This window comes from Bombus pyrosoma, linkage group LG6, assembly GCF_014825855.1.
Source record: "Bombus pyrosoma isolate SC7728 linkage group LG6, ASM1482585v1, whole genome shotgun sequence".
Taxonomy (NCBI): Eukaryota; Metazoa; Arthropoda; class Insecta; order Hymenoptera; family Apidae; genus Bombus; species Bombus pyrosoma.
The window spans coordinates 4,468,120-4,486,715 of NC_057775.1; the positions used below are offsets into that span (position 1 = coordinate 4,468,120).

Consider the following 18,596-nt stretch of genomic DNA (forward strand, 5'->3'; position numbering starts at 1 on the left):
CGGTTATAACTCGTGCGGGAGACAACTAAATTCCGTCTCTAACATATGTAAAGAATCAAAGAAACTTTCTGTTATATAGTTGGCCATTATGAGGAAAACAACAAGCTTCGACTAACTAGTACTTTTCTGATAGATTGTGTTTGATTTTGTCGTGATTGCGATTGAGAAAACGTGGTAATATTCGGCAAGATGCAGGTTCCTCCGATTTTTATGGAATTACCCTTAGAAGATCAGGTAATTGATGATGAAGATATATTAAATATCTAAGAGTCGAAGAAAACTTTATGTGAAATCCAAATAGCGTCCTTATTACCACTCTTAAATGAAAAGTAGAGGTTATATTCAGTTTTCTATAGCTTCTCATTATTGTTTCATTTTATATATTTTGACAGAACGGACTCTAAAACAAATTTTAATAAATTAAATATATTTGAAATTAGTGTTTTATATTTAGGCGCAAGAGCTAAGAATATATTTTAAGAATTTGGGAGCTGAAATAAGTGAAGAAAAATCTCCTAAAGGAATAGAAGATGATTTACATAAAATTATTGGTGTTTGTGAAGCTTGCTTCAAGGAAGGAAATGAAAGCGAAATAGAGACAGTCTTAAATGACATTGTATCTATCATGATTGTGGTAAATATTTTATATATTTTTAAATTATAATAAGTTAACATATGTTTAGACAGCTTAGTATCTTTAAATTAATTTCATGTATTTTGGTTTAGATCCCCACTGAACGTGCAGAAAATTTAATTTTAGCATTTTGTGAGAAATTAACAAAAGCTCCTGGATATAAACTTGGTTTAGTATGTCTAAAAGCGTAAGTTACATGAGTATCAGTAATATTACTAATTCTTTCATATAAAAACATAACACTCTTAAAATATTTTCTCAGATTGTGGTTATTATTTCAATCTCTTCCTGATGACTCTCCAATGAGATATCATGTCTATTATCACTTAGTTCAAATTGCTCGCAATGTGGATCAAGTGAAAGCTGTGTATGGTGGAATAGATCAATTAAAGCAACAGTTTGCATCACTTCCACCATCAAATGAACAAATGCAGAAATTACTTCGGTTACTTCATGAAGTACTTTTAAGTTGCAAACAGGGGTAAATGAAATTTTATTACATGATACATTATATTTAACAATGCAATATATTTCATGAAACTTTATTATTACTGTAATAGGGAACAAGCTGCTGCTGTTATGGTAGAACTTTTAGGTACTTACACAGCAGAAAATGCTTCTGCAGCTAGAGAAGATGCACAACGTTGTATTTTAGCTGCATTGGCAGATCCAAATACATTCCTGCTTGACCCATTGTTAGCATTAAAACCTGTAAGATTCTTGGAAGGGGAACTCATTCATGATTTACTTCTTGTCTTTGTACAAGACAAGTTACCTGCATACTTAGATTTTTATCAACATCATAAGGAATTTGTAGAACATCAACTTGGTATGTAAGCAACTGATAAAAGATATAAAAAATACGAATTTATTGAAAATATAAATCATATATTTTTTTATTAGGATTAAATCATGAGCAAAACATGAAAAAGATGAGACTACTAACATTTATGCAACTAGCAGAAACAAACCCTGAAATGTCATTTGATACAATTCAGGAAGAATTACAAATTAATGAAGATGAAGTAGAAAGCTTTATTATTGATGGTAAATTATCCAATTAATTATATTACTAAGGCTTCCAATGTAATTGGAATATATATATATGTGCAATTATAAAAATATTTTTTTCATACAAAGAATGTATGAATTACCCTGCATAAATAAAATCAACCTCTATATTTCTTTGTAAAATAGAGGCAATGTATACAGGGTATATTAACGAATCAGTACTGGCTTAGTGAAATTAAATTTTTATTAAGTTATCGAAGTATTCAACATTTATATTGTGTATTAAATTGATACAGTGTTATTTATATTTATGAAGCATATAAAAGAATATAAAATATCCACCTTATTATGTTTCAGTATTGAAAACGAAACTTGTTAGAGCTCGTATGGACCAAGCTGGTCGCAAAGTTCTCATTTCAAGTACCATGCATAGAACATTTGGCAAACAACAATGGATGCAACTACGCGATTTACTCGCAGCCTGGAAAGCAAATTTAACTGCTGTACAAGAGGGTATGAAATCTGTAGCTGCTGCACAAATGGAACTTGCTGGAAAAAACAAAACTTCTATTACCCATTGATGACATTTAACTTGTGTATATGTAATTTAAAATTTCTGTATACAAATATTGATTGGAAATCAAGTTTAATTAATTTCTTAATTAATTTCCAACCTTACTTGAATAAATATATACGCCGCGTGGTACAGTATTATGTTCACAATTAAATTACTTACATAATTAAAAATCTGATGATAAAAAATTATTTATAGGACTTACAATCCTACCAGTTTATTTAAAATTGTACAATGTATACACATCATCTTAGTGTTTAATTAAAAAGCCGTAAAAACATTAACCTTCATAAATTAAAGAAAAAGAATCATTTATTGTATTATTTTTGGTAAAATAGTTTATAAATGATTTGATATACTCTTCAACGTGCTTTTCTTGTACATTTTTGTATATAAAGAATTAAAAAGTTGAGATATGTCATAATTGTAGTATGAATAATCCTGGAATATAAATATTAGTAATAATTCAGTTATACACTTTTATATTTTTCGTACAGCAACATTTTATTTTCATTAATCAATTTTTATATGTGATAAAGAGAATTTTTGACATTTTTTGGAGCATTTCTCACATTCTACAATTTGATCAGTAGAACATTCATATACAACTTTATAACTGTGCATTACATATCAAAAGAGTCACATAGGCTTTTGTACTAATTCATTTAATTGTTTCTAATCTGTAATTTGTTGCTTATCACATGATACTGTTAACTGGTACAAAAATTACAAACCTTAAAAAATCAATGATATAAATCTATAAAAAATTAATGCAACAAGTGACTTTAAGCGAATTCAAAATATAAAAGTAAAGTAAAAATATCTATTGAAATCTTTATCATTATATGTTCGTACAAAAACATACGTAAACGAAATTTTTTATAAACATTTTTTTATCTGTATGTCTCACATACAATTTTTTAATATCAACATAGACATATATATATATACTTCTAAGACTGTCTTCGTATACGTGTTTACAAAAACAATATATGTATATATATTATAACAAAAATGTTTCTTTGAATCGCAGTACATTTTTATGCTACAATTTTTCTGTTAATAATTCAATTTATCAAAAGATAGACATGTTAACAGATGCATTACAACATAATAAATAAAGTGGGAAATCTAAACTTTTTGAACGAACAACTTCGATTACTATTTAAATTTAGTTGAATCAAACGCAGTAATTTACATACAGTTATTATAGAAAAATATTATTTAACTAAAAAAAATTCTCTTACATGCAAAAAAAGTATCAAGAGCTGAATTAATGTAATAAAACATTATGTATGACATCAGTGCAATTTATAAGAGTAATATGAAGTTAATATAGCGTAACTTATAATCAATTATTCTACATCTAATAATAATGATGCATCGTAAAAATAATAACTATTATTGTAAAATTATTTCAATAGCTTAGTCACTAATTGATAAGTAAAAAACTTTCTTTGCCCTTTTTTTCTTTCTGGTACGATTTTACTTTAGATATGGCATCGTAAATCTCACGTTGGATTGATTCTTGAAATCTAAATATCTTTTTTTCTTTTTTACGTCCTACGTTATACAATCAGTAACAAATATATAGCACATTTATATAACATAGCCTCAAGTATATGCAGGTATGAAAATCTTTTTCTTTATGAACTCAATATACTAACAAAGCTAAGATTTGAAATAATATTTTATCTTAAAATATATTCAAAATATACGCGAAATATCAATAATTTCGTATATTTCTATGTTTATTCTGCCTTTGCTTACACCAAACTCTTGCAGCATTCATTGAAAGACAGTTATGAATAATAGGTACTTTATATTTATATTGAAGTTTTAACGTGAATTCATTCTCTTTCTTTGACAATATTGCAAAGTCAGATTTGAGTAGAGAAACGAGGACGTGGCAAGTCTCCAAATACTGTATCACCATGAACGCTTTTCGCTAAAGCTTTAATTGAAGCTCGAATGTTATGTGGATCATGTGGATCTCTTGAGAGCTGCAATAACATTTTATTGTTTTAAGTAAAAAGATATTGTCTTGTAAGATACTTATACATATGCAAACTCATCAATAAATATTATAAAACTATCAATAGCTTTGTTGCCAATATGAATAGCTGTATATTATACATATTATACATATTTATACCTGATCATCATCTTCATCTTGAACTGTTTTACGGACAAATGATGGAAAAGATGGAACACTAACTGGTAACGACTTGGCTAATGTAGGATGTCCGCCTCTTTGTCCCCTTGGCATGTGAATACCTTCATCTTGACCTGAATCTAAGTATAATATAAATAACATTATTTAAATCTTTTACATCGAAATTAAGATTTACATAAATTGGGAGTTAAACTAACCGTCTGTATCAGATCCTTCCTCTGAAGATTGAACTTGATCAGTATTAAGAGTGTCTTCCATCCCTTCCAAAGGAAATAAAGCTTCTGTGTCAAAACTAGTTGGTTCTTTAGTGTATATGTATATTCGATCTTTCTTATCTATGCTACCATTCTAGAAAAATGTTAAACAATTAATAAATTTTATAACTACAATTATTCATGGATATACATTAAAAGAAGTCAGAAAAAAACATACAACAAGGAGATTAGGAGAATGTTTAGCACCAGTTTCATATTTAACATTAGAATTTGTAATAATTTTCGTCTCATTTGATACTACTTGTGATGTGTTTACTGTATTTGTTGTAGAGGTAGTTAAACTGGTTGTAAAACTGTCTGGAGTTGTAGGAGGAGTTTCTATGTTATTTGTTAATCTATTCATTTCTTCTCCTTTACAAATTAGCCTGAAACATATATGTATTTTTAAAAAATACGTATAAAATCTAAAAATATAACTCTAAACTAAAAATATGATTATATTATGAAATGAAACCTTCTCAATAATCTATGTTCATTATGAGCTCTTTCACGAAACTGCTCTAACAATTGATATTGCTCAGATGTAAAAGCACGAATTTTATTTTCTATTTCTGTAGACTGTCTTTGAACAGCTTCTTCAAGCTGCTGTTGGAGACCACCCAAAGCCACTTGTACATTATTAGGTAACTGTGACACTGGACAGATGAATTAAAATATATGAGAAATATTTATATAGTTTGCATTTTATATATATACCAAAAAATAAAATATATCGTTATTTATTATTTTCTTAGGCATTTATTTGAATTATATTTAATTAATTAATATATCAATTTACCAGAGAATTTGGTAGGTTGTTGAAAATAATCAAGTTCATCCAAAGTATTATGAGTGATTACTATTCTAAACACTGGACTATAATCTGGATTGGACCTTAATTTGTTTATTTCTTCAGGTGAAGTCTGTAACAAAAAGAATACAAAGTATTCATATACTTGAATAACAAAAGAATATATGATATTTGTTTGTATTCTCTAACAATTATAAATAATATAATACTCACAACAATATCAGTATTAATAAGAACTAAAGCAGCACCATAATCTCTATGCACAGCATGAGTATATATTGAACAATTGTAACAACGGTGAATAACCCATGATCCTATATTTCTTATCTCTACCAAACCTGGTTGTTCCTTAGTAATACCTTCAAGTTCTGGTATTGATGCAAGGTTCTATTGGAAGCAGATAAATATTTTTAATGGAAGATTTATATTATTATAATGTACTATAGTTATATTGTCGAATCAACAGATATGTAAATATTATGACTTATTGTATAATTTTATCAGCTATTTACTAGCTAAGCTACTGCAAATTTTTTCTTAAAATTTATTATTTCGTTTATATAGGAAAGTTTCTGAGTCCAAAACATTCAATAATAATTGTTATTAGAATATGAATTCGTCTTGAAATTGAGTGTTTTGTAAAAATGTATAATAAATGTTAGAAAAATTTTTACCTGCTGAAAGAAACCGTCGTTCTGCTCTTCAGGTGTCAATTCAATATCATTGATGTTGACCTTCTGCAGTTCAGTGCCCCTGGACTTTATGGACACATTTAAACATTTGCATGCTATATGCATCTTACACAATCAGTATACAATGTTTTCTAAAAGAAACTTTAAAAACCAGCACACTGTTTCACTATGCCGGGACTCATATACACGTATACAGTTCACTCGATAGTACTTTTCGTAATGTTCGAAATAAATTTCCAGGATTTTCCCTTGGCCACTTTCGACTTTTACAATTAAAACTAATCGAGACTTTCATAAATAATTACAACAAAACAATAGAAAATATAAAACGATAGTTTGGCTTAAGGATTATATTGTTATAATATCACAAGTTTCGCGCTATTATTAAATTTCAAATATGTTGTTTTTTTTTTAGTTAAAGACCTTGTTGAAAAGCTATTTACTTTCGAGAAAGGTAACTTAAGCACATTATCTATATTTTGGATGCGACGGATTAGTTTATTATCTGATTTGATCGGAGAGTTGATTTATATACTGTGACAGATTCACACACTCAAAGCCAAGTAAACGAATTACCGAAGCTCATGGCTCTGTCGAATACATGCACATGTATATGTATTTATGTTTAAGAGTTCGTTTTCACCATATAAAGAGATAGTTTTAGATATTAATATCCCGAATTTTTGTATAACCGGTAGTAAAGGATTCTCCACGCTCGGATTAAGTAGTTATCTCTACATTTCTTAGATATAACACAAGTATTTACAAGTATTTTTGAAAATGTTCGGAACCTCTACTAAAAATAAACACTGATTTATAGGTATGTGCAGATGCGTACGTGATCACCCCAGACTCCCAGACAAAAACACACTTGCTAGTCAATTGACTGACTTTACCATATGACATAGGATCTTGACAGTATAAGAGTATAATGCTTATACATATATGTATATACACAGATACAGGTACAAGGTTATTTGAAATTACTTACACGATATATAAATTTTATTTTTCAATTAAATAATTTCTATTTCTTTTTATAATTGAGAATAGTATTAATAAAATAAACATTTATTTATTCAATGATATTATAAAATGCTAACAAGATATCTTTTGATTGAAACGAGTAACTAATGTAAATGTATTCGGGAGCTGAAGCAGTTTCGAGTTTTATTTTCAAAACATTCTATTTCCAACTTTATTTTCAAGTATAAAAAGGATAATAAAAAAAACACAGTGTGAACTAGCAACTTGTTAACAGCAAAGATGTAAATAAGGATATTAATTACTGTCCAAAAATACTTATAAACGAATTATAAGGAATAACATGTTTTATTTTAAACAATTGTTATATTTTACATATAATATTTTTACATATATTATTTTACAAATATGTATATATATATTTTTTTTACTCTATATAATACTGTTAATTGTATATACATAAATTTATAATCATAAAATTTTCTTTGTTAAATCTTTGTTATGTAAGAAATTAAAAGAGAATGTATCTACAGGAATGTTATTTACAAACAATAAAAATGTTGGAATGCTAGTTTCATAACAGTATAACAATAAAAATATAATAAATTAGTTTTAGTTTTATAATTTTGTCTTAAGATATTCTTCTTTCCATTTGAAATACTCATTAAATCGTATTGCAGCATACCTATAAAGCATTATATAGGTAAAAATAACTTTTTTAAAAGTAGCATGATAAAAAGATGATTTTAAAACAGAATATTTATTATATTGTGGATTTCAATAAAAATGATGGAACTGACTTGGAACTATATATTTCACATATACTTACTCTAAAAAGTCAAAGTCAATTGTTGAATGTTCACTTTGTATGAGTCCCCAACAACCCCAAAAAAAGTGTGATAAAAGAACAAATTTATTTACTTGTAAATACAGCAAATTAATTTCATTTTCAGGTACACATTTTACATTGTTATATTCCTGAAGATATATATTTAACCACGCTTTCTGCAGTTGTTCTTCAGGATATAATGAATAATCAGGATTATCAATACCTAAAATTAAGTTGTATATAATTATAAGTTAATAAATTTTATTTTTATTATACATATATCTATTTTGTACTTTATAAATGAAGATATATCTTGATTATACAAATTATATTGTAAAAAATATCATTTGTAGTATTATATTTGAACATATATTTAAATTACCAGCAAATTCAGCAAAATGATTAGCTATGTCATAAGCTTGATAGTTATATCCTGTATATTCAAAGTCAATAAACGTTACTGACATTTCCTTTTCATTATAAAGTACATTTCCTAGAAGTAAATCATTATGAGCAAACACTACTTCATTATTCAAATTTATCAGTTCCTTTTTCAGTGCTTCATATTCCTGTTTTAAAACACCAAATGGCTTTATGAGCTTCTCAAACCTATAGTGATAATAAATAATAATTACAATGCAAACACTACAAATAAATGTAATTATATTTGAATTTATAATCCAGTATATTACCTTGTTTGTTTGGTAACATCTAAAAATTCTTTTGGCATAATTTCCATAAATTTTTCTAACTTCTTCCAAATACAAGCATTTTTGGGCATCTCAATATCATCAGGCTTAAGTCTATGCATTTGAGCCATTCTCTTAGCAACTAATACATATATGTCAGAGTTTCTGACTGTTTCTATTGTAAGTGTATTGCCTTCAATGAACTGGTAAGCTAAACCGTTATTGAATGTAGCATAAATGGAATGTGTAAAACCTGCTTTGTTTAATACCTGTTTAAATAATCAATTTATTCTTGATCATATATATGCATGTATTTTTACTTTTATCTTTTCTAATATTGTACTTACTCGAATATTTCTTGTTTCATCTTTTCGATCGATGAGCAGATCTGTCTTATGTCCATAAACTCTAACTAATACCATCTCATTGTAATGCTCAGAATACCATACCCCTATAAGTTTATTTGTGATTCCATCTGTAAATATCTGAAAATAAAATTTATCATAGTGTTAAAATACATATTTCTATTTATCTTCCTGTAATAACATATATATCAGTTAATTAATATTTATCAAATTTAAATTCATTAGAATTAATATAATTCTTAATAACTAACAATGATTATAATGGAATGTTGACTTAATAGTGAAGAAAAATCATAGATATATGAATAGATTTGATTATCAAGATTCAGAAGAATGAAAATATTAGATGATACAGTGATACATCTTTGCTCTTAAATAACAAGTCCAAGAAAAACACATTTATCAGTAGATAAGGTCATCATCGCAAGATATGAATAAAATGATCTTAAATTTTATATCCTTTCTACATTATTATACACTATTATGTATTATTATAGCATCAATTTTAATAATTCTAAATTTTTACTGCATTAAAAATTTGAAGATGTAGTTATAACAAATATTAGTACTTACTGTAAATATTTAAATACAACTTGTATTTCATTAAAAAATTTACAGCAAACATGCTTTTGAAGTTATAATAAATCGAAAAAATGAGTACATAATATCAAACCTTTATAAAATATATATATATATATGTACGTATGTGTATGTAAAAAAATACTATATAAGTTGCAATATATTTTATAAAATGTTTTACCTTAAAATGCAATTTATCCAAAGGCCATGTTGGTCTGATTTTCTTAATTATTTCTTTAGCACCATCAACAATTTCACTTTCATCAATTGTTATGTCAAGATGCTGCTCTTCGCATAATTGGTCCATAGTTATATCTTATCTGTAATACGAAAATGACACTTCATTTGCGGATCAACTTTTAAGGATTAAATTTTATATCATAAATAATTTACTAACAATATAGATCTTGTTTACGATTATAAGCTAGAAATAAATAGTACCTTAATACTAGTGATATCTATGATCTATCAAAACATTGAAATATATGTGTCACTTATAAAGCGAGGTACAGTGTAGAATTATTCTGCTGTACTAGAGACTGGAGCTGAGATGTTCATGTAAATTTCTACATAGCTACTACCAGCTACTGCCACTGCTACGTATATGATAATAATGACATAATAAGCAATGATAGACTACGGTAATATAAGAACCTTGAATTCATTATGATTCCATTAGATTACGAAAATTATATTCATTTACCACATTAAGTGACTTCGTACATTACATATGTATCTTTGCATAAAAATAAAAATGACAAAATACTATTTCACAAATATTATTATTATTATAATTATTTTTAATCATACTGAATAATAAAATTATTACAGGATTTTGTTTGTTCATCCAGATCTCAAAATATGTAGAAATATAATTTCATATTTTCACATACATATAGGTTCTGATATAGGATATCTAGGATATAGATTTTCATATATAGGTATTTAATTTTATAATTTGCGCAAGAGTAATAATGTTTTACCCATGAACATAGGAATATTGGGACCGAGTATAAACTTCTATTTTAGATGAAGATACTTTAGATACTATGGGACCGCATTAGCCATTGGTTTGAGCATAAATGTGCAAAATTTTAAGAAACTTAAATTTCAATTTAGTTTGCTTACTATTATGAATGGTAAAAAATTAAAATATATAAGTAGGAAAATTGTTGTTGTTTTTATTTTGTATTTAATTTTACAACTACGCAATGAATTCAGTAAGTTTTGTAATAATATTATCTTTTGTTGAGATTTATAAATAAATAAAACATTACTACTTAGAAGTAGAAATAATTAGAAGATTAAGATTAACAAATTTTGCAATAGTATATAACTTATCACCCTGAAAGTAGATATTGATCTCAGTTTTATAATGGATATTAAAAATTTTATTATAAAATGTTAAGCCAATTACCTCAACACTGATAATTCATTTTTTAATAAATTATACAACTCTTAATATCTATTGCATAAAAAGAGTAGGGTGTATTACAAATAATTTTTATAACAAAGTCTTTTTTATCAATTTTAATATGTATTACAATTATTAATATTTAAATAAAATTGGCTTATTAAATATATATCACATATTCACTGACTCAATGATGTATATCAGAAGGGGAAAATAAACCAGTTAATCTGAATTTACTAACTCACTCGTACTCGATGAAAATAAGATTGCATTTGCACGACTATTTAACTATATAGGTCTCATTAGGAATTATTAACCGCAAACAAAGATCTTATAATGTACTATTCGATATTTTATATTTTATCATTTGTTTACAAATATTATTCTTCAAAAAACTATTAATATATAGGTTCTATTACTAAGTTTTGTCGGGATTCAATAGGTGATGAATTTACTAAGATGTAATGTCAGTTTTAAACATGTTTTAAATTAATATTGAAATAGGAACTGCCACTATAAGAGGTTTATAGAACTGCAAAGAATAAAAATTTGTCGTGGAAAGTACATATTTAGGGATTTCAAAGATAACGAACTATTGATTTAGAAAATATAAAGTTTAAGAATATTATCGTATTTAGTTTATCAAGCTATGTACAAGTATAATACATATTATAAAGCATTACAAATCATGTTTTTTCAAACGTGAAAAATTTGTAGTTATTTATTCGGCTAACTTCAAATCAGTTTAAATCAAGTGATGCTTGTGATTAATTTTTGGCGCCTAGAATATAGAAAATACCACAGTTATGTGAAAAAGAACACGTGAAATTATAAATTATGAATGTTATTTTGTATGACGTAAATGTTATACATAAAGTCAAAAGTCTTTTAACAAATACTTTTAAATGTTTAATTAATTGTTTAATTTAATACTTTGAATTCATACACGATCTGTGTTTTTCCATGAAATTCATCATAATATTGTATTGCGCGTGTTGAAAAAATATATGAAGTTGAGAAAGATGTATATTTTTAGAAATATTTCATTCGTCTTTTATGTTTATTGCGTTTTATTTTTGTGTTCTTCTTCAATATCACATTCTATATATATATAATAAATAAATATAGCAATAACTTTTGTTTACCGTGAAATTTGTATATACTTTCAAAATTTTATAATCTTTAATGCTCACTAAAATTTCAAGAAAATGTCACGAAAGATACCACTTAGTCAGAATGAAATACAACCTACATTCAAAGGATTTCTTGAACGTATGAAAAGTAAACGTGATGTACAATCCAGGTAAGAAAAATATTTATTCAAAGTAATCTATCGATAACATTTAATAAAAGTTTTTAAGATACAACCTAAGTTAGAATAAAGTATTACATAAGATATAACCTTTTTGTTCTACTTGTATATACCTTAAATGTGTTAATTACATTTAAAATATATTTTACTACATATAAAATATGATAAATGTATAATGTTTTGTTCGATTTATAGCACTCCTAAGTCATCAAATTCAAATGTAAAACCAGGTGATTTAGATACGTCTATGGACTTCAAAATCATCAATACTGAAAAATTAGAAACAAATGATAAAATGTCTATTATATCTCTTGTAAGAATATCTTTACTATATGTAAAATATGTCATTTTATAATATAATATAATTTTAATATAATTATGTATTTTAGAATAGCTCTGAGGATTCAATGTATTATAATGTTACTAAGAGTACCACAAAAGCAAATGATAGCAATTTGAAAGATAATTATGCTGAAAGTTCTAAAGGAGAAAATTCATGTAGAAATGTACAAAAATCACAAATTAGACATAGTTACTTATCAGACAGCGAAGATGACATAGTGATAAAATCAACTTTAAGTTTAAATAGAAAAAAAAGAGTTCTTAATAGTAGTAGTGAAGAACAAATATCAAATCAAAGTTTATTATCTACAAAAGGAGATAAACCACTTGATAATGTATTTTTGCATACAACTACTGAGAGCAGTAATATGCAAACAGAAACACAAGAAAAATATTTGATTGGAAGTAATAGTCCAAGAACTGCAAAAAAATGTTCAAACTTCAAGAAAAAAGAAAATATTATAATATCAGATTCAGATAGCAGCCCAAATTTTAAACAAAGTTTAAAAAGAACCCCTACAAAAGGATGGATAGGGCCAGACTTCAAATTAGATTTAAAACCTTTAGGTTTAGGAAAACAGTTGGATTCATGGATACAGTCTACAAAAGGAAAACCAATAATGGCTTCAGTACCAGTAAATATCAATATAATTGTTATTGGTAATATTATTATTAATACATAATTAAAGTATATATAATGCGATTATTTTTAGATTACAAAAGATGAATTGGAAAATAGACATAAGCATTTAAAAGATTTTCAAATAGAAATTCTTAGTAAATTTTACACTGCATTAGACCAAATACCATTACCAGTGCTAGAAAAATTTCCACAGTTTAATGCACGTTCATTTCAAGAATTAAAAATTTTATATCAACACGTTAAAGCAAAAATTCGTTTAGTTGAGTCAAAGCTAGCACATATTAAAATTGACGAAAACAAAAAAGTTGCTGATAAGGAATTATCTGATGTTACGAATAATTTTCCATTATCTAAAACATCTGAAACTTTAAATCAGCAGTCAGTTATAAGTATTTCGGATAATGATAGTTTTAGTGTATCTAATACTAATTTACTAGATGCGGAATCAAGTTGTACTGCGAAGGTACAAACGACCTTGTCAGCAGTAAAAGAATTCCCCAATTTCTTACAAACAGAAGCTGAATCACAAATAAAGGATCAAAAGAACGGTAGTGATTTACAGAGTTCTGTAAAAATTAAATCAGATGATTCTCCAGTTCAAGGAAGAAAAAGTACATTTGAATTGAAAAGGCCCATTAAAGCAACTGGTTCTGAACTTTCTAAACAAATAGGAGAAATATGGAAAAAGGAAGAAGGGTCCAAAGTTACTAATACTAAAACTATACTTTCTAACTTAAATGCAAATACTAGTTTTGACAATACATATAATATAGAAAAAGTACAAATTGGTGAAAGTGCATGTCCTGAATGGAAAGAAAGAGAAAATTTTCAAATTCCTGAAAAACTAGGATGTGAAAATAAATCAGCTGATTGGAATGTAATGGATGTGCCATGTGTGAAAGGTAGATTTAATACATTATATTTATATGTATATATGTATCAATTTGGTACATATATGATTATTTATTTATTACAGACAAAATTTCATTTTCTGAAGAAATAGTTGATTGTTTAACTCAAGAATTTAATCAATTTCCCACATTGAGTAAAGATTGCAATATAAAGCTGAATTTATCAGGTAAATTTGCATCACAAACTCATCTTTTATTTACTTACATTTTTATTATTGTACAATTCCTGTTTTAATTTGTCTTGTTTGAAGCAGGTGCTACACAAAATACTGATAATGAAAGTAAAAAAGAACAGAAAAAAGATAAAATAAATTCGTCAATAGGTATTTTTACTGGAAGTTATAAGAATGATGGTGTTAGTGGTGAATTTGATGGATTAACATATCCACATTCACGAGAAATGTTAAAGGTAAAATATTTTATTCTTTAATGTTATTTTAATTTGTGAAATTGAATTAATCAAAATGATAATATACATAAATTTAGCATTCTAAATTTTGTTGTATATCAAACATAATACTTTTTAAGGTTTTTCGACAAAAATTTGGATTATATTCATTTAGACCAAACCAATTGCAAGCAATTAATGCTGCAATTTTAGGGTTTGACTGTTTTGTGTTAATGCCAACTGGAGGAGGAAAGTCACTATGCTATCAACTCCCAGCACTTTTATTACCTGGAGTAACAATTGTAATTTCACCATTAAAAAGTCTCATTCTTGATCAAGTTCAAAAACTTACTTCTCTTGATGTAAATTTTCCAAGTATTATTTTATATACATATTTATATACTTACATATTGTTAGATACACATAATTTATTAACAAATTTTGTATAGATTCCAGCCGCACATATGTCTGGTGGAATAACAGATAGTCAAGCAAGCGGAATATATAGAGAACTTTCAAAGAAAGAGCCATCTCTTAAATTATTATATGTAACACCAGAAAAAATTTCTGCATCTCAAAAATTTTGCAATCTTTTGACTACATTATATGAAAGGGGATTATTAGCAAGATTTGTTATTGATGAAGCACATTGCGTTAGTCAATGGGGTCATGATTTTCGTCCTGATTATAAAAAATTAAATCGTCTCAGAGAAAATTATCCTAAAGTACCAGTGATTGCACTAACTGCAACAGCTACACCAAGAGTTAGAACCGATATATTACATCAATTAGGTCTTAGTGTACCTAAATGGTATGTAATTTGATCTTAAGTATATTTTCTACATATAATTCTAACTAACTTGTAACATTTTATAATAACATTTCTTTTATTCTGTCTAGGTTTATGTCAAGTTTTAATAGACCTAATTTAAGATATAGCATAATTGCAAAAAAAGGAAAAAATTGTTCAGATGAAGTAATAGCTATGCTAAAAATGAAGTACAAGAATGAGTGCGGTATTGTTTACTGTTTATCTCGCAAAGATTGTGATGATTATGCGATGCAAATGAGAAAAAATGGCATTAAGGCACTGAGTTATCATGCTGGCCATACAGATAGTAGTAGGACTGATATTCAAGGCCGATGGATTTCAGAAGAAGTATGAAAATACAAATAATTTCATAACTTTCTTTCTTATAATTATACAATTTATTAATTGCAAATAAATTCTAGATCAAAGTTGTTTGTGCAACAATAGCATTTGGAATGGGGATTGATAAACCCAATGTACGATTTGTAATTCATGCAGCTCTTCCAAAATCTATTGAAGGTTACTATCAAGAAAGTGGACGCGCTGGACGTGATGGGGAAAATGCAGACTGTATATTATTTTATAATTATGCTGATATGCACAGAATTAGAAAAATGATCGAACTAGACAACCCAAACCCTACCGTAACAAAGACTCATATAGATAACTTATATAAAATGGTATCATTTTGTGAAAATAAGACAGATTGTCGCAGAGCACAACAACTTCATTACTTTGGAGAAATGTTTGATCGACAACAATGCATTGTAAACAAAGCCACATCGTGTGACAATTGTAGATGTAAAGTGAGTACATTTAAAACAATAAAGTATATGTTAAATAAAACTTTTTAAATATTTTATAACTTATATAAAAACTTTTAGGATGATTTCACTATGTTAGACGCAACAGATGAAGCAAAACATATTTTGAGAGCTGTACGTGACATTAATCAATCAAGAAATTCTAATCTTACATTAGTACTTCTTACAGACATATTTAAAGGAAGTGACCTCAAAAAACTAAGGGAATCAGGTAAGAAAAATTCAAATTTTTTATTGTATATTACTTATTTATGTAATATGTTATATAGCTATCAAATATTTATGTAGGTCTTACTAAGAATCCTTTATACGGTCGTGGAAGATCATGGAATAGGCACGACATAGAACGTTTACTTCATTATATGGTACTCAAAGAATATTTACAAGAGCAGATGTATATAAACAATGAAATTGCTTGTGCTTATCTAAAAATTGGACCGAATGCCAGTGAACTCATGACAAAAAGAGATATAAAGGTAGAATAACAAATGCATAGATTTATTTTATTTTACAAATCTTAATTCTTAAAAGTGAAATATAAGAGTAGATTATTAAAATATAATGTTTCATAATATAGGTAATGCTTCCTATGAAATCATCCAATAATAGTACTACTGCTGTAGCAACAGTATCTACAGTTACGAAAAAGATTGACAAAGTACTCCTGGAATTGCAACAACGATGTTACCAAGAATTGATGGAAATAATAAAAGGAATTGCTGGGGCACTCGATATTTCAGCATCTTCGGTTATGAATATGATTGCAATTAGGGCAATGAGTCAAAATCTTCCAGATAGTGAAGAAGCTATGTTACGAATTCCACATGTAACTAAAGCAAATTTCGAAAAATATGGAAAAGCACTATTAGATATTACACAAAAATATGCTGCAGAGAAATATGGTAAAATGCTGTTATATTTAAATGATTTAAATATATAAATACAGTACTTTTACATAGTATAATAATTACTGACATTAATATCTATGATTTTTAATAGTATTAATGAATGAAGAGAAAGAAGACAGTAATAACGACACTGATGATGATACATGGTATAACGATACTACTACTTTTACCGCTAAATCCAACAGAGTCCGTGGTATAAAACGTAAAGGTAAAAATAGTTACCGAAATACAAATAAAAAGTACAAGCGGACAGCGTCAAAGTAAGACATATATACATATATACATATACATATATACAACGTCTGAAATGGTTGGGATAAAATTTGCGCTAACTTACTATAAACTTATCCGAAAATACTTCATTGAAGCGTTTAATAATTTTTATTAATTGCTTTGGCCGTTATAATAAATGTTCGAAATGTCTTCCTTCGGCGAGAATGTAGGCTTCCATTCGTCAAATTCTTTTGAATATTCCTGCTGTTGTACAAATAGTAGTAAATGCATTTTGGATATTTCCCCAAACTGGTCTTCTATTTCTCTCATATTTTCATAAGTCAACTGTTTCGCTAGAGCTCGTAAATAGCAATCCAGAGGAATTAAATCTGTTGACCTAGGAAGTCAACCGATCCAACGTTGAGAAAATTTCGGAATATATTCAAAATGCATTTACTATTGTTTCTACAACAGTAAAAATATTCGGAAGAGTTCGACAAATGGAAGCCTGCGTTTTTACGATAGAAAAGAGATTGGAACATTATTATTATAATTGCCAAAATAATTAATAAAAAAATTTGGACTCTTACAACTCTTCAGTAAAGCATTTTCGGATGTAAGTTTACACGAACATTTTTTACCTACTTGACTTTATTAGCACGTAGTATAAGTTCTGTCCCGACCTTTTCGGTCACCCTGTATATTAAATTTAATAAAATGATTATTACAATAATTTTAATATAAATCATGTTACTTTTTAATAATTCTTACTTTATTATTAGTTCACGAAGAGGAAAAGCAACAACAAAAGTAAAAAATACAACCACATACTCAAATAAAGGCCCAGGACTTGTGAGTTTCAGTTAATATACTCGTTTTTGAATTGTATATTTGTATCTATAAGAGTGTAATGCTCTGCATAACTTAGGATACAATGTATCTGTAATACGAAGTTGGCATTTCTGCCATTTTATCTCAAAATAATGCAGCAGTATTATGTATGTTGTTTTTGTAAGGAATCTCTAAAAGTCTTGTACAGAGTTTTGTAATAAAATGTTTTATTTTTAATAACGATTGACTTTAATTATGTATATTGATTAATAAACTATTGAAGGGTACTTTTTCAATTATTTATTGATGTAACAACTTACTTTTGTGGATATACATTATCTGTCATTTATTTATAATTCTACATGTTATATTTACCATAAATACAATATATTTATGTACAA

General features: G+C 27.0%; 4 protein-coding genes across 8 annotated transcripts; 2 read left to right on the plus strand and 2 right to left on the minus strand.

The window, feature by feature from the left end:
* The first annotated feature begins 37 nt into the window (after positions 1-37).
* LOC122568598 (eukaryotic translation initiation factor 3 subunit M) lies at positions 38-2,410 on the plus strand. 2 transcript variants are annotated; one of them, XM_043728513.1, is made up of 7 exons: positions 38-234; positions 455-634; positions 727-821; positions 897-1,115; positions 1,195-1,463; positions 1,538-1,681; positions 2,003-2,410. In XM_043728513.1, exons 1-7 carry the CDS (start codon positions 190-192, stop codon positions 2,224-2,226), a joined length of 1,176 nt encoding a protein of 391 aa, XP_043584448.1. In that variant the 5' UTR covers positions 38-189; the 3' UTR covers positions 2,227-2,410. The 2 variants fall into 2 exon arrangements, with proteins under 2 accessions (XP_043584448.1, XP_043584449.1); XM_043728514.1 differs by having other exon boundaries at positions 84-234; positions 441-634.
* A 292-nt stretch (positions 2,411-2,702) lies between these two features.
* LOC122568596 lies at positions 2,703-7,024 on the minus strand. The gene is made up of 8 exons (XM_043728511.1): positions 6,135-7,024; positions 5,674-5,847; positions 5,449-5,572; positions 5,125-5,305; positions 4,828-5,035; positions 4,593-4,743; positions 4,375-4,514; positions 2,703-4,222 (listed from the first exon to the last, which is right to left on the minus strand). Exons 1-8 carry the CDS (start codon positions 6,255-6,257, stop codon positions 4,100-4,102), a joined length of 1,224 nt encoding a protein of 407 aa, XP_043584446.1. The 5' UTR covers positions 6,258-7,024; the 3' UTR covers positions 2,703-4,099.
* Positions 7,025-7,581: 557 nt separating this feature from the next.
* On the minus strand, positions 7,582-10,199 carry LOC122568599 (ethanolamine kinase 1). Of its 2 annotated transcripts, none has more exons than XM_043728516.1 (7): positions 9,996-10,183; positions 9,780-9,918; positions 9,002-9,139; positions 8,658-8,923; positions 8,348-8,574; positions 7,966-8,188; positions 7,582-7,821 (listed from the first exon to the last, which is right to left on the minus strand). In XM_043728516.1, the coding sequence occupies exons 2-7, from the start codon at positions 9,903-9,905 to the stop codon at positions 7,755-7,757; spliced, it is 1,047 nt and encodes a 348-aa protein (XP_043584451.1). In that variant the 5' UTR covers positions 9,906-9,918; positions 9,996-10,183; the 3' UTR covers positions 7,582-7,754. The 2 variants fall into 2 exon arrangements, with proteins under 2 accessions (XP_043584451.1, XP_043584450.1); XM_043728515.1 differs by having other exon boundaries at positions 7,583-7,821; positions 10,040-10,199.
* Positions 10,200-11,560: 1,361 nt separating this feature from the next.
* On the plus strand, positions 11,561-18,482 carry LOC122568588 (Bloom syndrome protein homolog). Of its 3 annotated transcripts, none has more exons than XM_043728494.1 (15): positions 11,561-12,315; positions 12,520-12,637; positions 12,714-13,301; positions 13,380-14,211; positions 14,286-14,387; positions 14,472-14,629; positions 14,749-14,970; positions 15,058-15,419; positions 15,509-15,767; positions 15,842-16,225; positions 16,304-16,454; positions 16,532-16,719; positions 16,821-17,145; positions 17,243-17,411; positions 18,147-18,482. In XM_043728494.1, the coding sequence occupies exons 1-15, from the start codon at positions 12,221-12,223 to the stop codon at positions 18,229-18,231; spliced, it is 4,038 nt and encodes a 1,345-aa protein (XP_043584429.1). In that variant the 5' UTR covers positions 11,561-12,220; the 3' UTR covers positions 18,232-18,482. The 3 variants fall into 3 exon arrangements, with proteins under 3 accessions (XP_043584429.1, XP_043584430.1, XP_043584432.1); XM_043728495.1 differs by having other exon boundaries at positions 11,562-12,315; positions 14,475-14,629; XM_043728497.1 differs by having other exon boundaries at positions 12,218-12,315; positions 12,719-13,301.
* Positions 18,483-18,596: the final 114 nt, after the last annotated feature.

Bases quoted from the DNA above. Each gene is read 5' to 3' on its own strand.
- LOC122568598 (XM_043728513.1), top strand. From the start codon at position 190: ATGCAGGTTCCTCCGATTTTTATGGAATTACCCTTAGAAGATCAG. The intron at 235-454 runs GTAATTGATGAT...TTTTATATTTAG, and splicing joins AATTACCCTTAGAAGATCAG to GCGCAAGAGCTAAGAATATA. The intron at 1,464-1,537 runs GTATGTAAGCAA...TTTTTTTATTAG, and splicing joins ATTTGTAGAACATCAACTTG to GATTAAATCATGAGCAAAAC.
- LOC122568596 (XM_043728511.1), bottom strand. From the start codon at position 6,257: ATGCATATAGCATGCAAATGTTTAAATGTGTCCATAAAGTCCAGGGGC. The intron at 5,848-6,134 runs GTAAAAATTTTT...TGCTTCCAATAG, and splicing joins ACGACGGTTTCTTTCAGCAG to AACCTTGCATCAATACCAGA. The intron at 5,036-5,124 runs GTTTCATTTCAT...TATATGTTTCAG, and splicing joins GAACATAGATTATTGAGAAG to GCTAATTTGTAAAGGAGAAG.
- LOC122568599 (XM_043728516.1), bottom strand. From the start codon at position 9,905: ATGGACCAATTATGCGAAGAGCAGCATCTTGACATAACAATTGATGAA. The intron at 8,575-8,657 runs GTAATATACTGG...TTATCACTATAG, and splicing joins GATGTTACCAAACAAACAAG to GTTTGAGAAGCTCATAAAGC. The intron at 7,822-7,965 runs GTAAGTATATGT...AATGCTTTATAG, and splicing joins ATTGACTTTGACTTTTTAGA to GTATGCTGCAATACGATTTA.
- LOC122568588 (XM_043728494.1), top strand. From the start codon at position 12,221: ATGTCACGAAAGATACCACTTAGTCAGAATGAAATACAACCTACATTC. The intron at 14,212-14,285 runs GTAGATTTAATA...TATTTATTACAG, and splicing joins GGATGTGCCATGTGTGAAAG to ACAAAATTTCATTTTCTGAA. The intron at 15,768-15,841 runs GTATGAAAATAC...AATAAATTCTAG, and splicing joins GCCGATGGATTTCAGAAGAA to ATCAAAGTTGTTTGTGCAAC.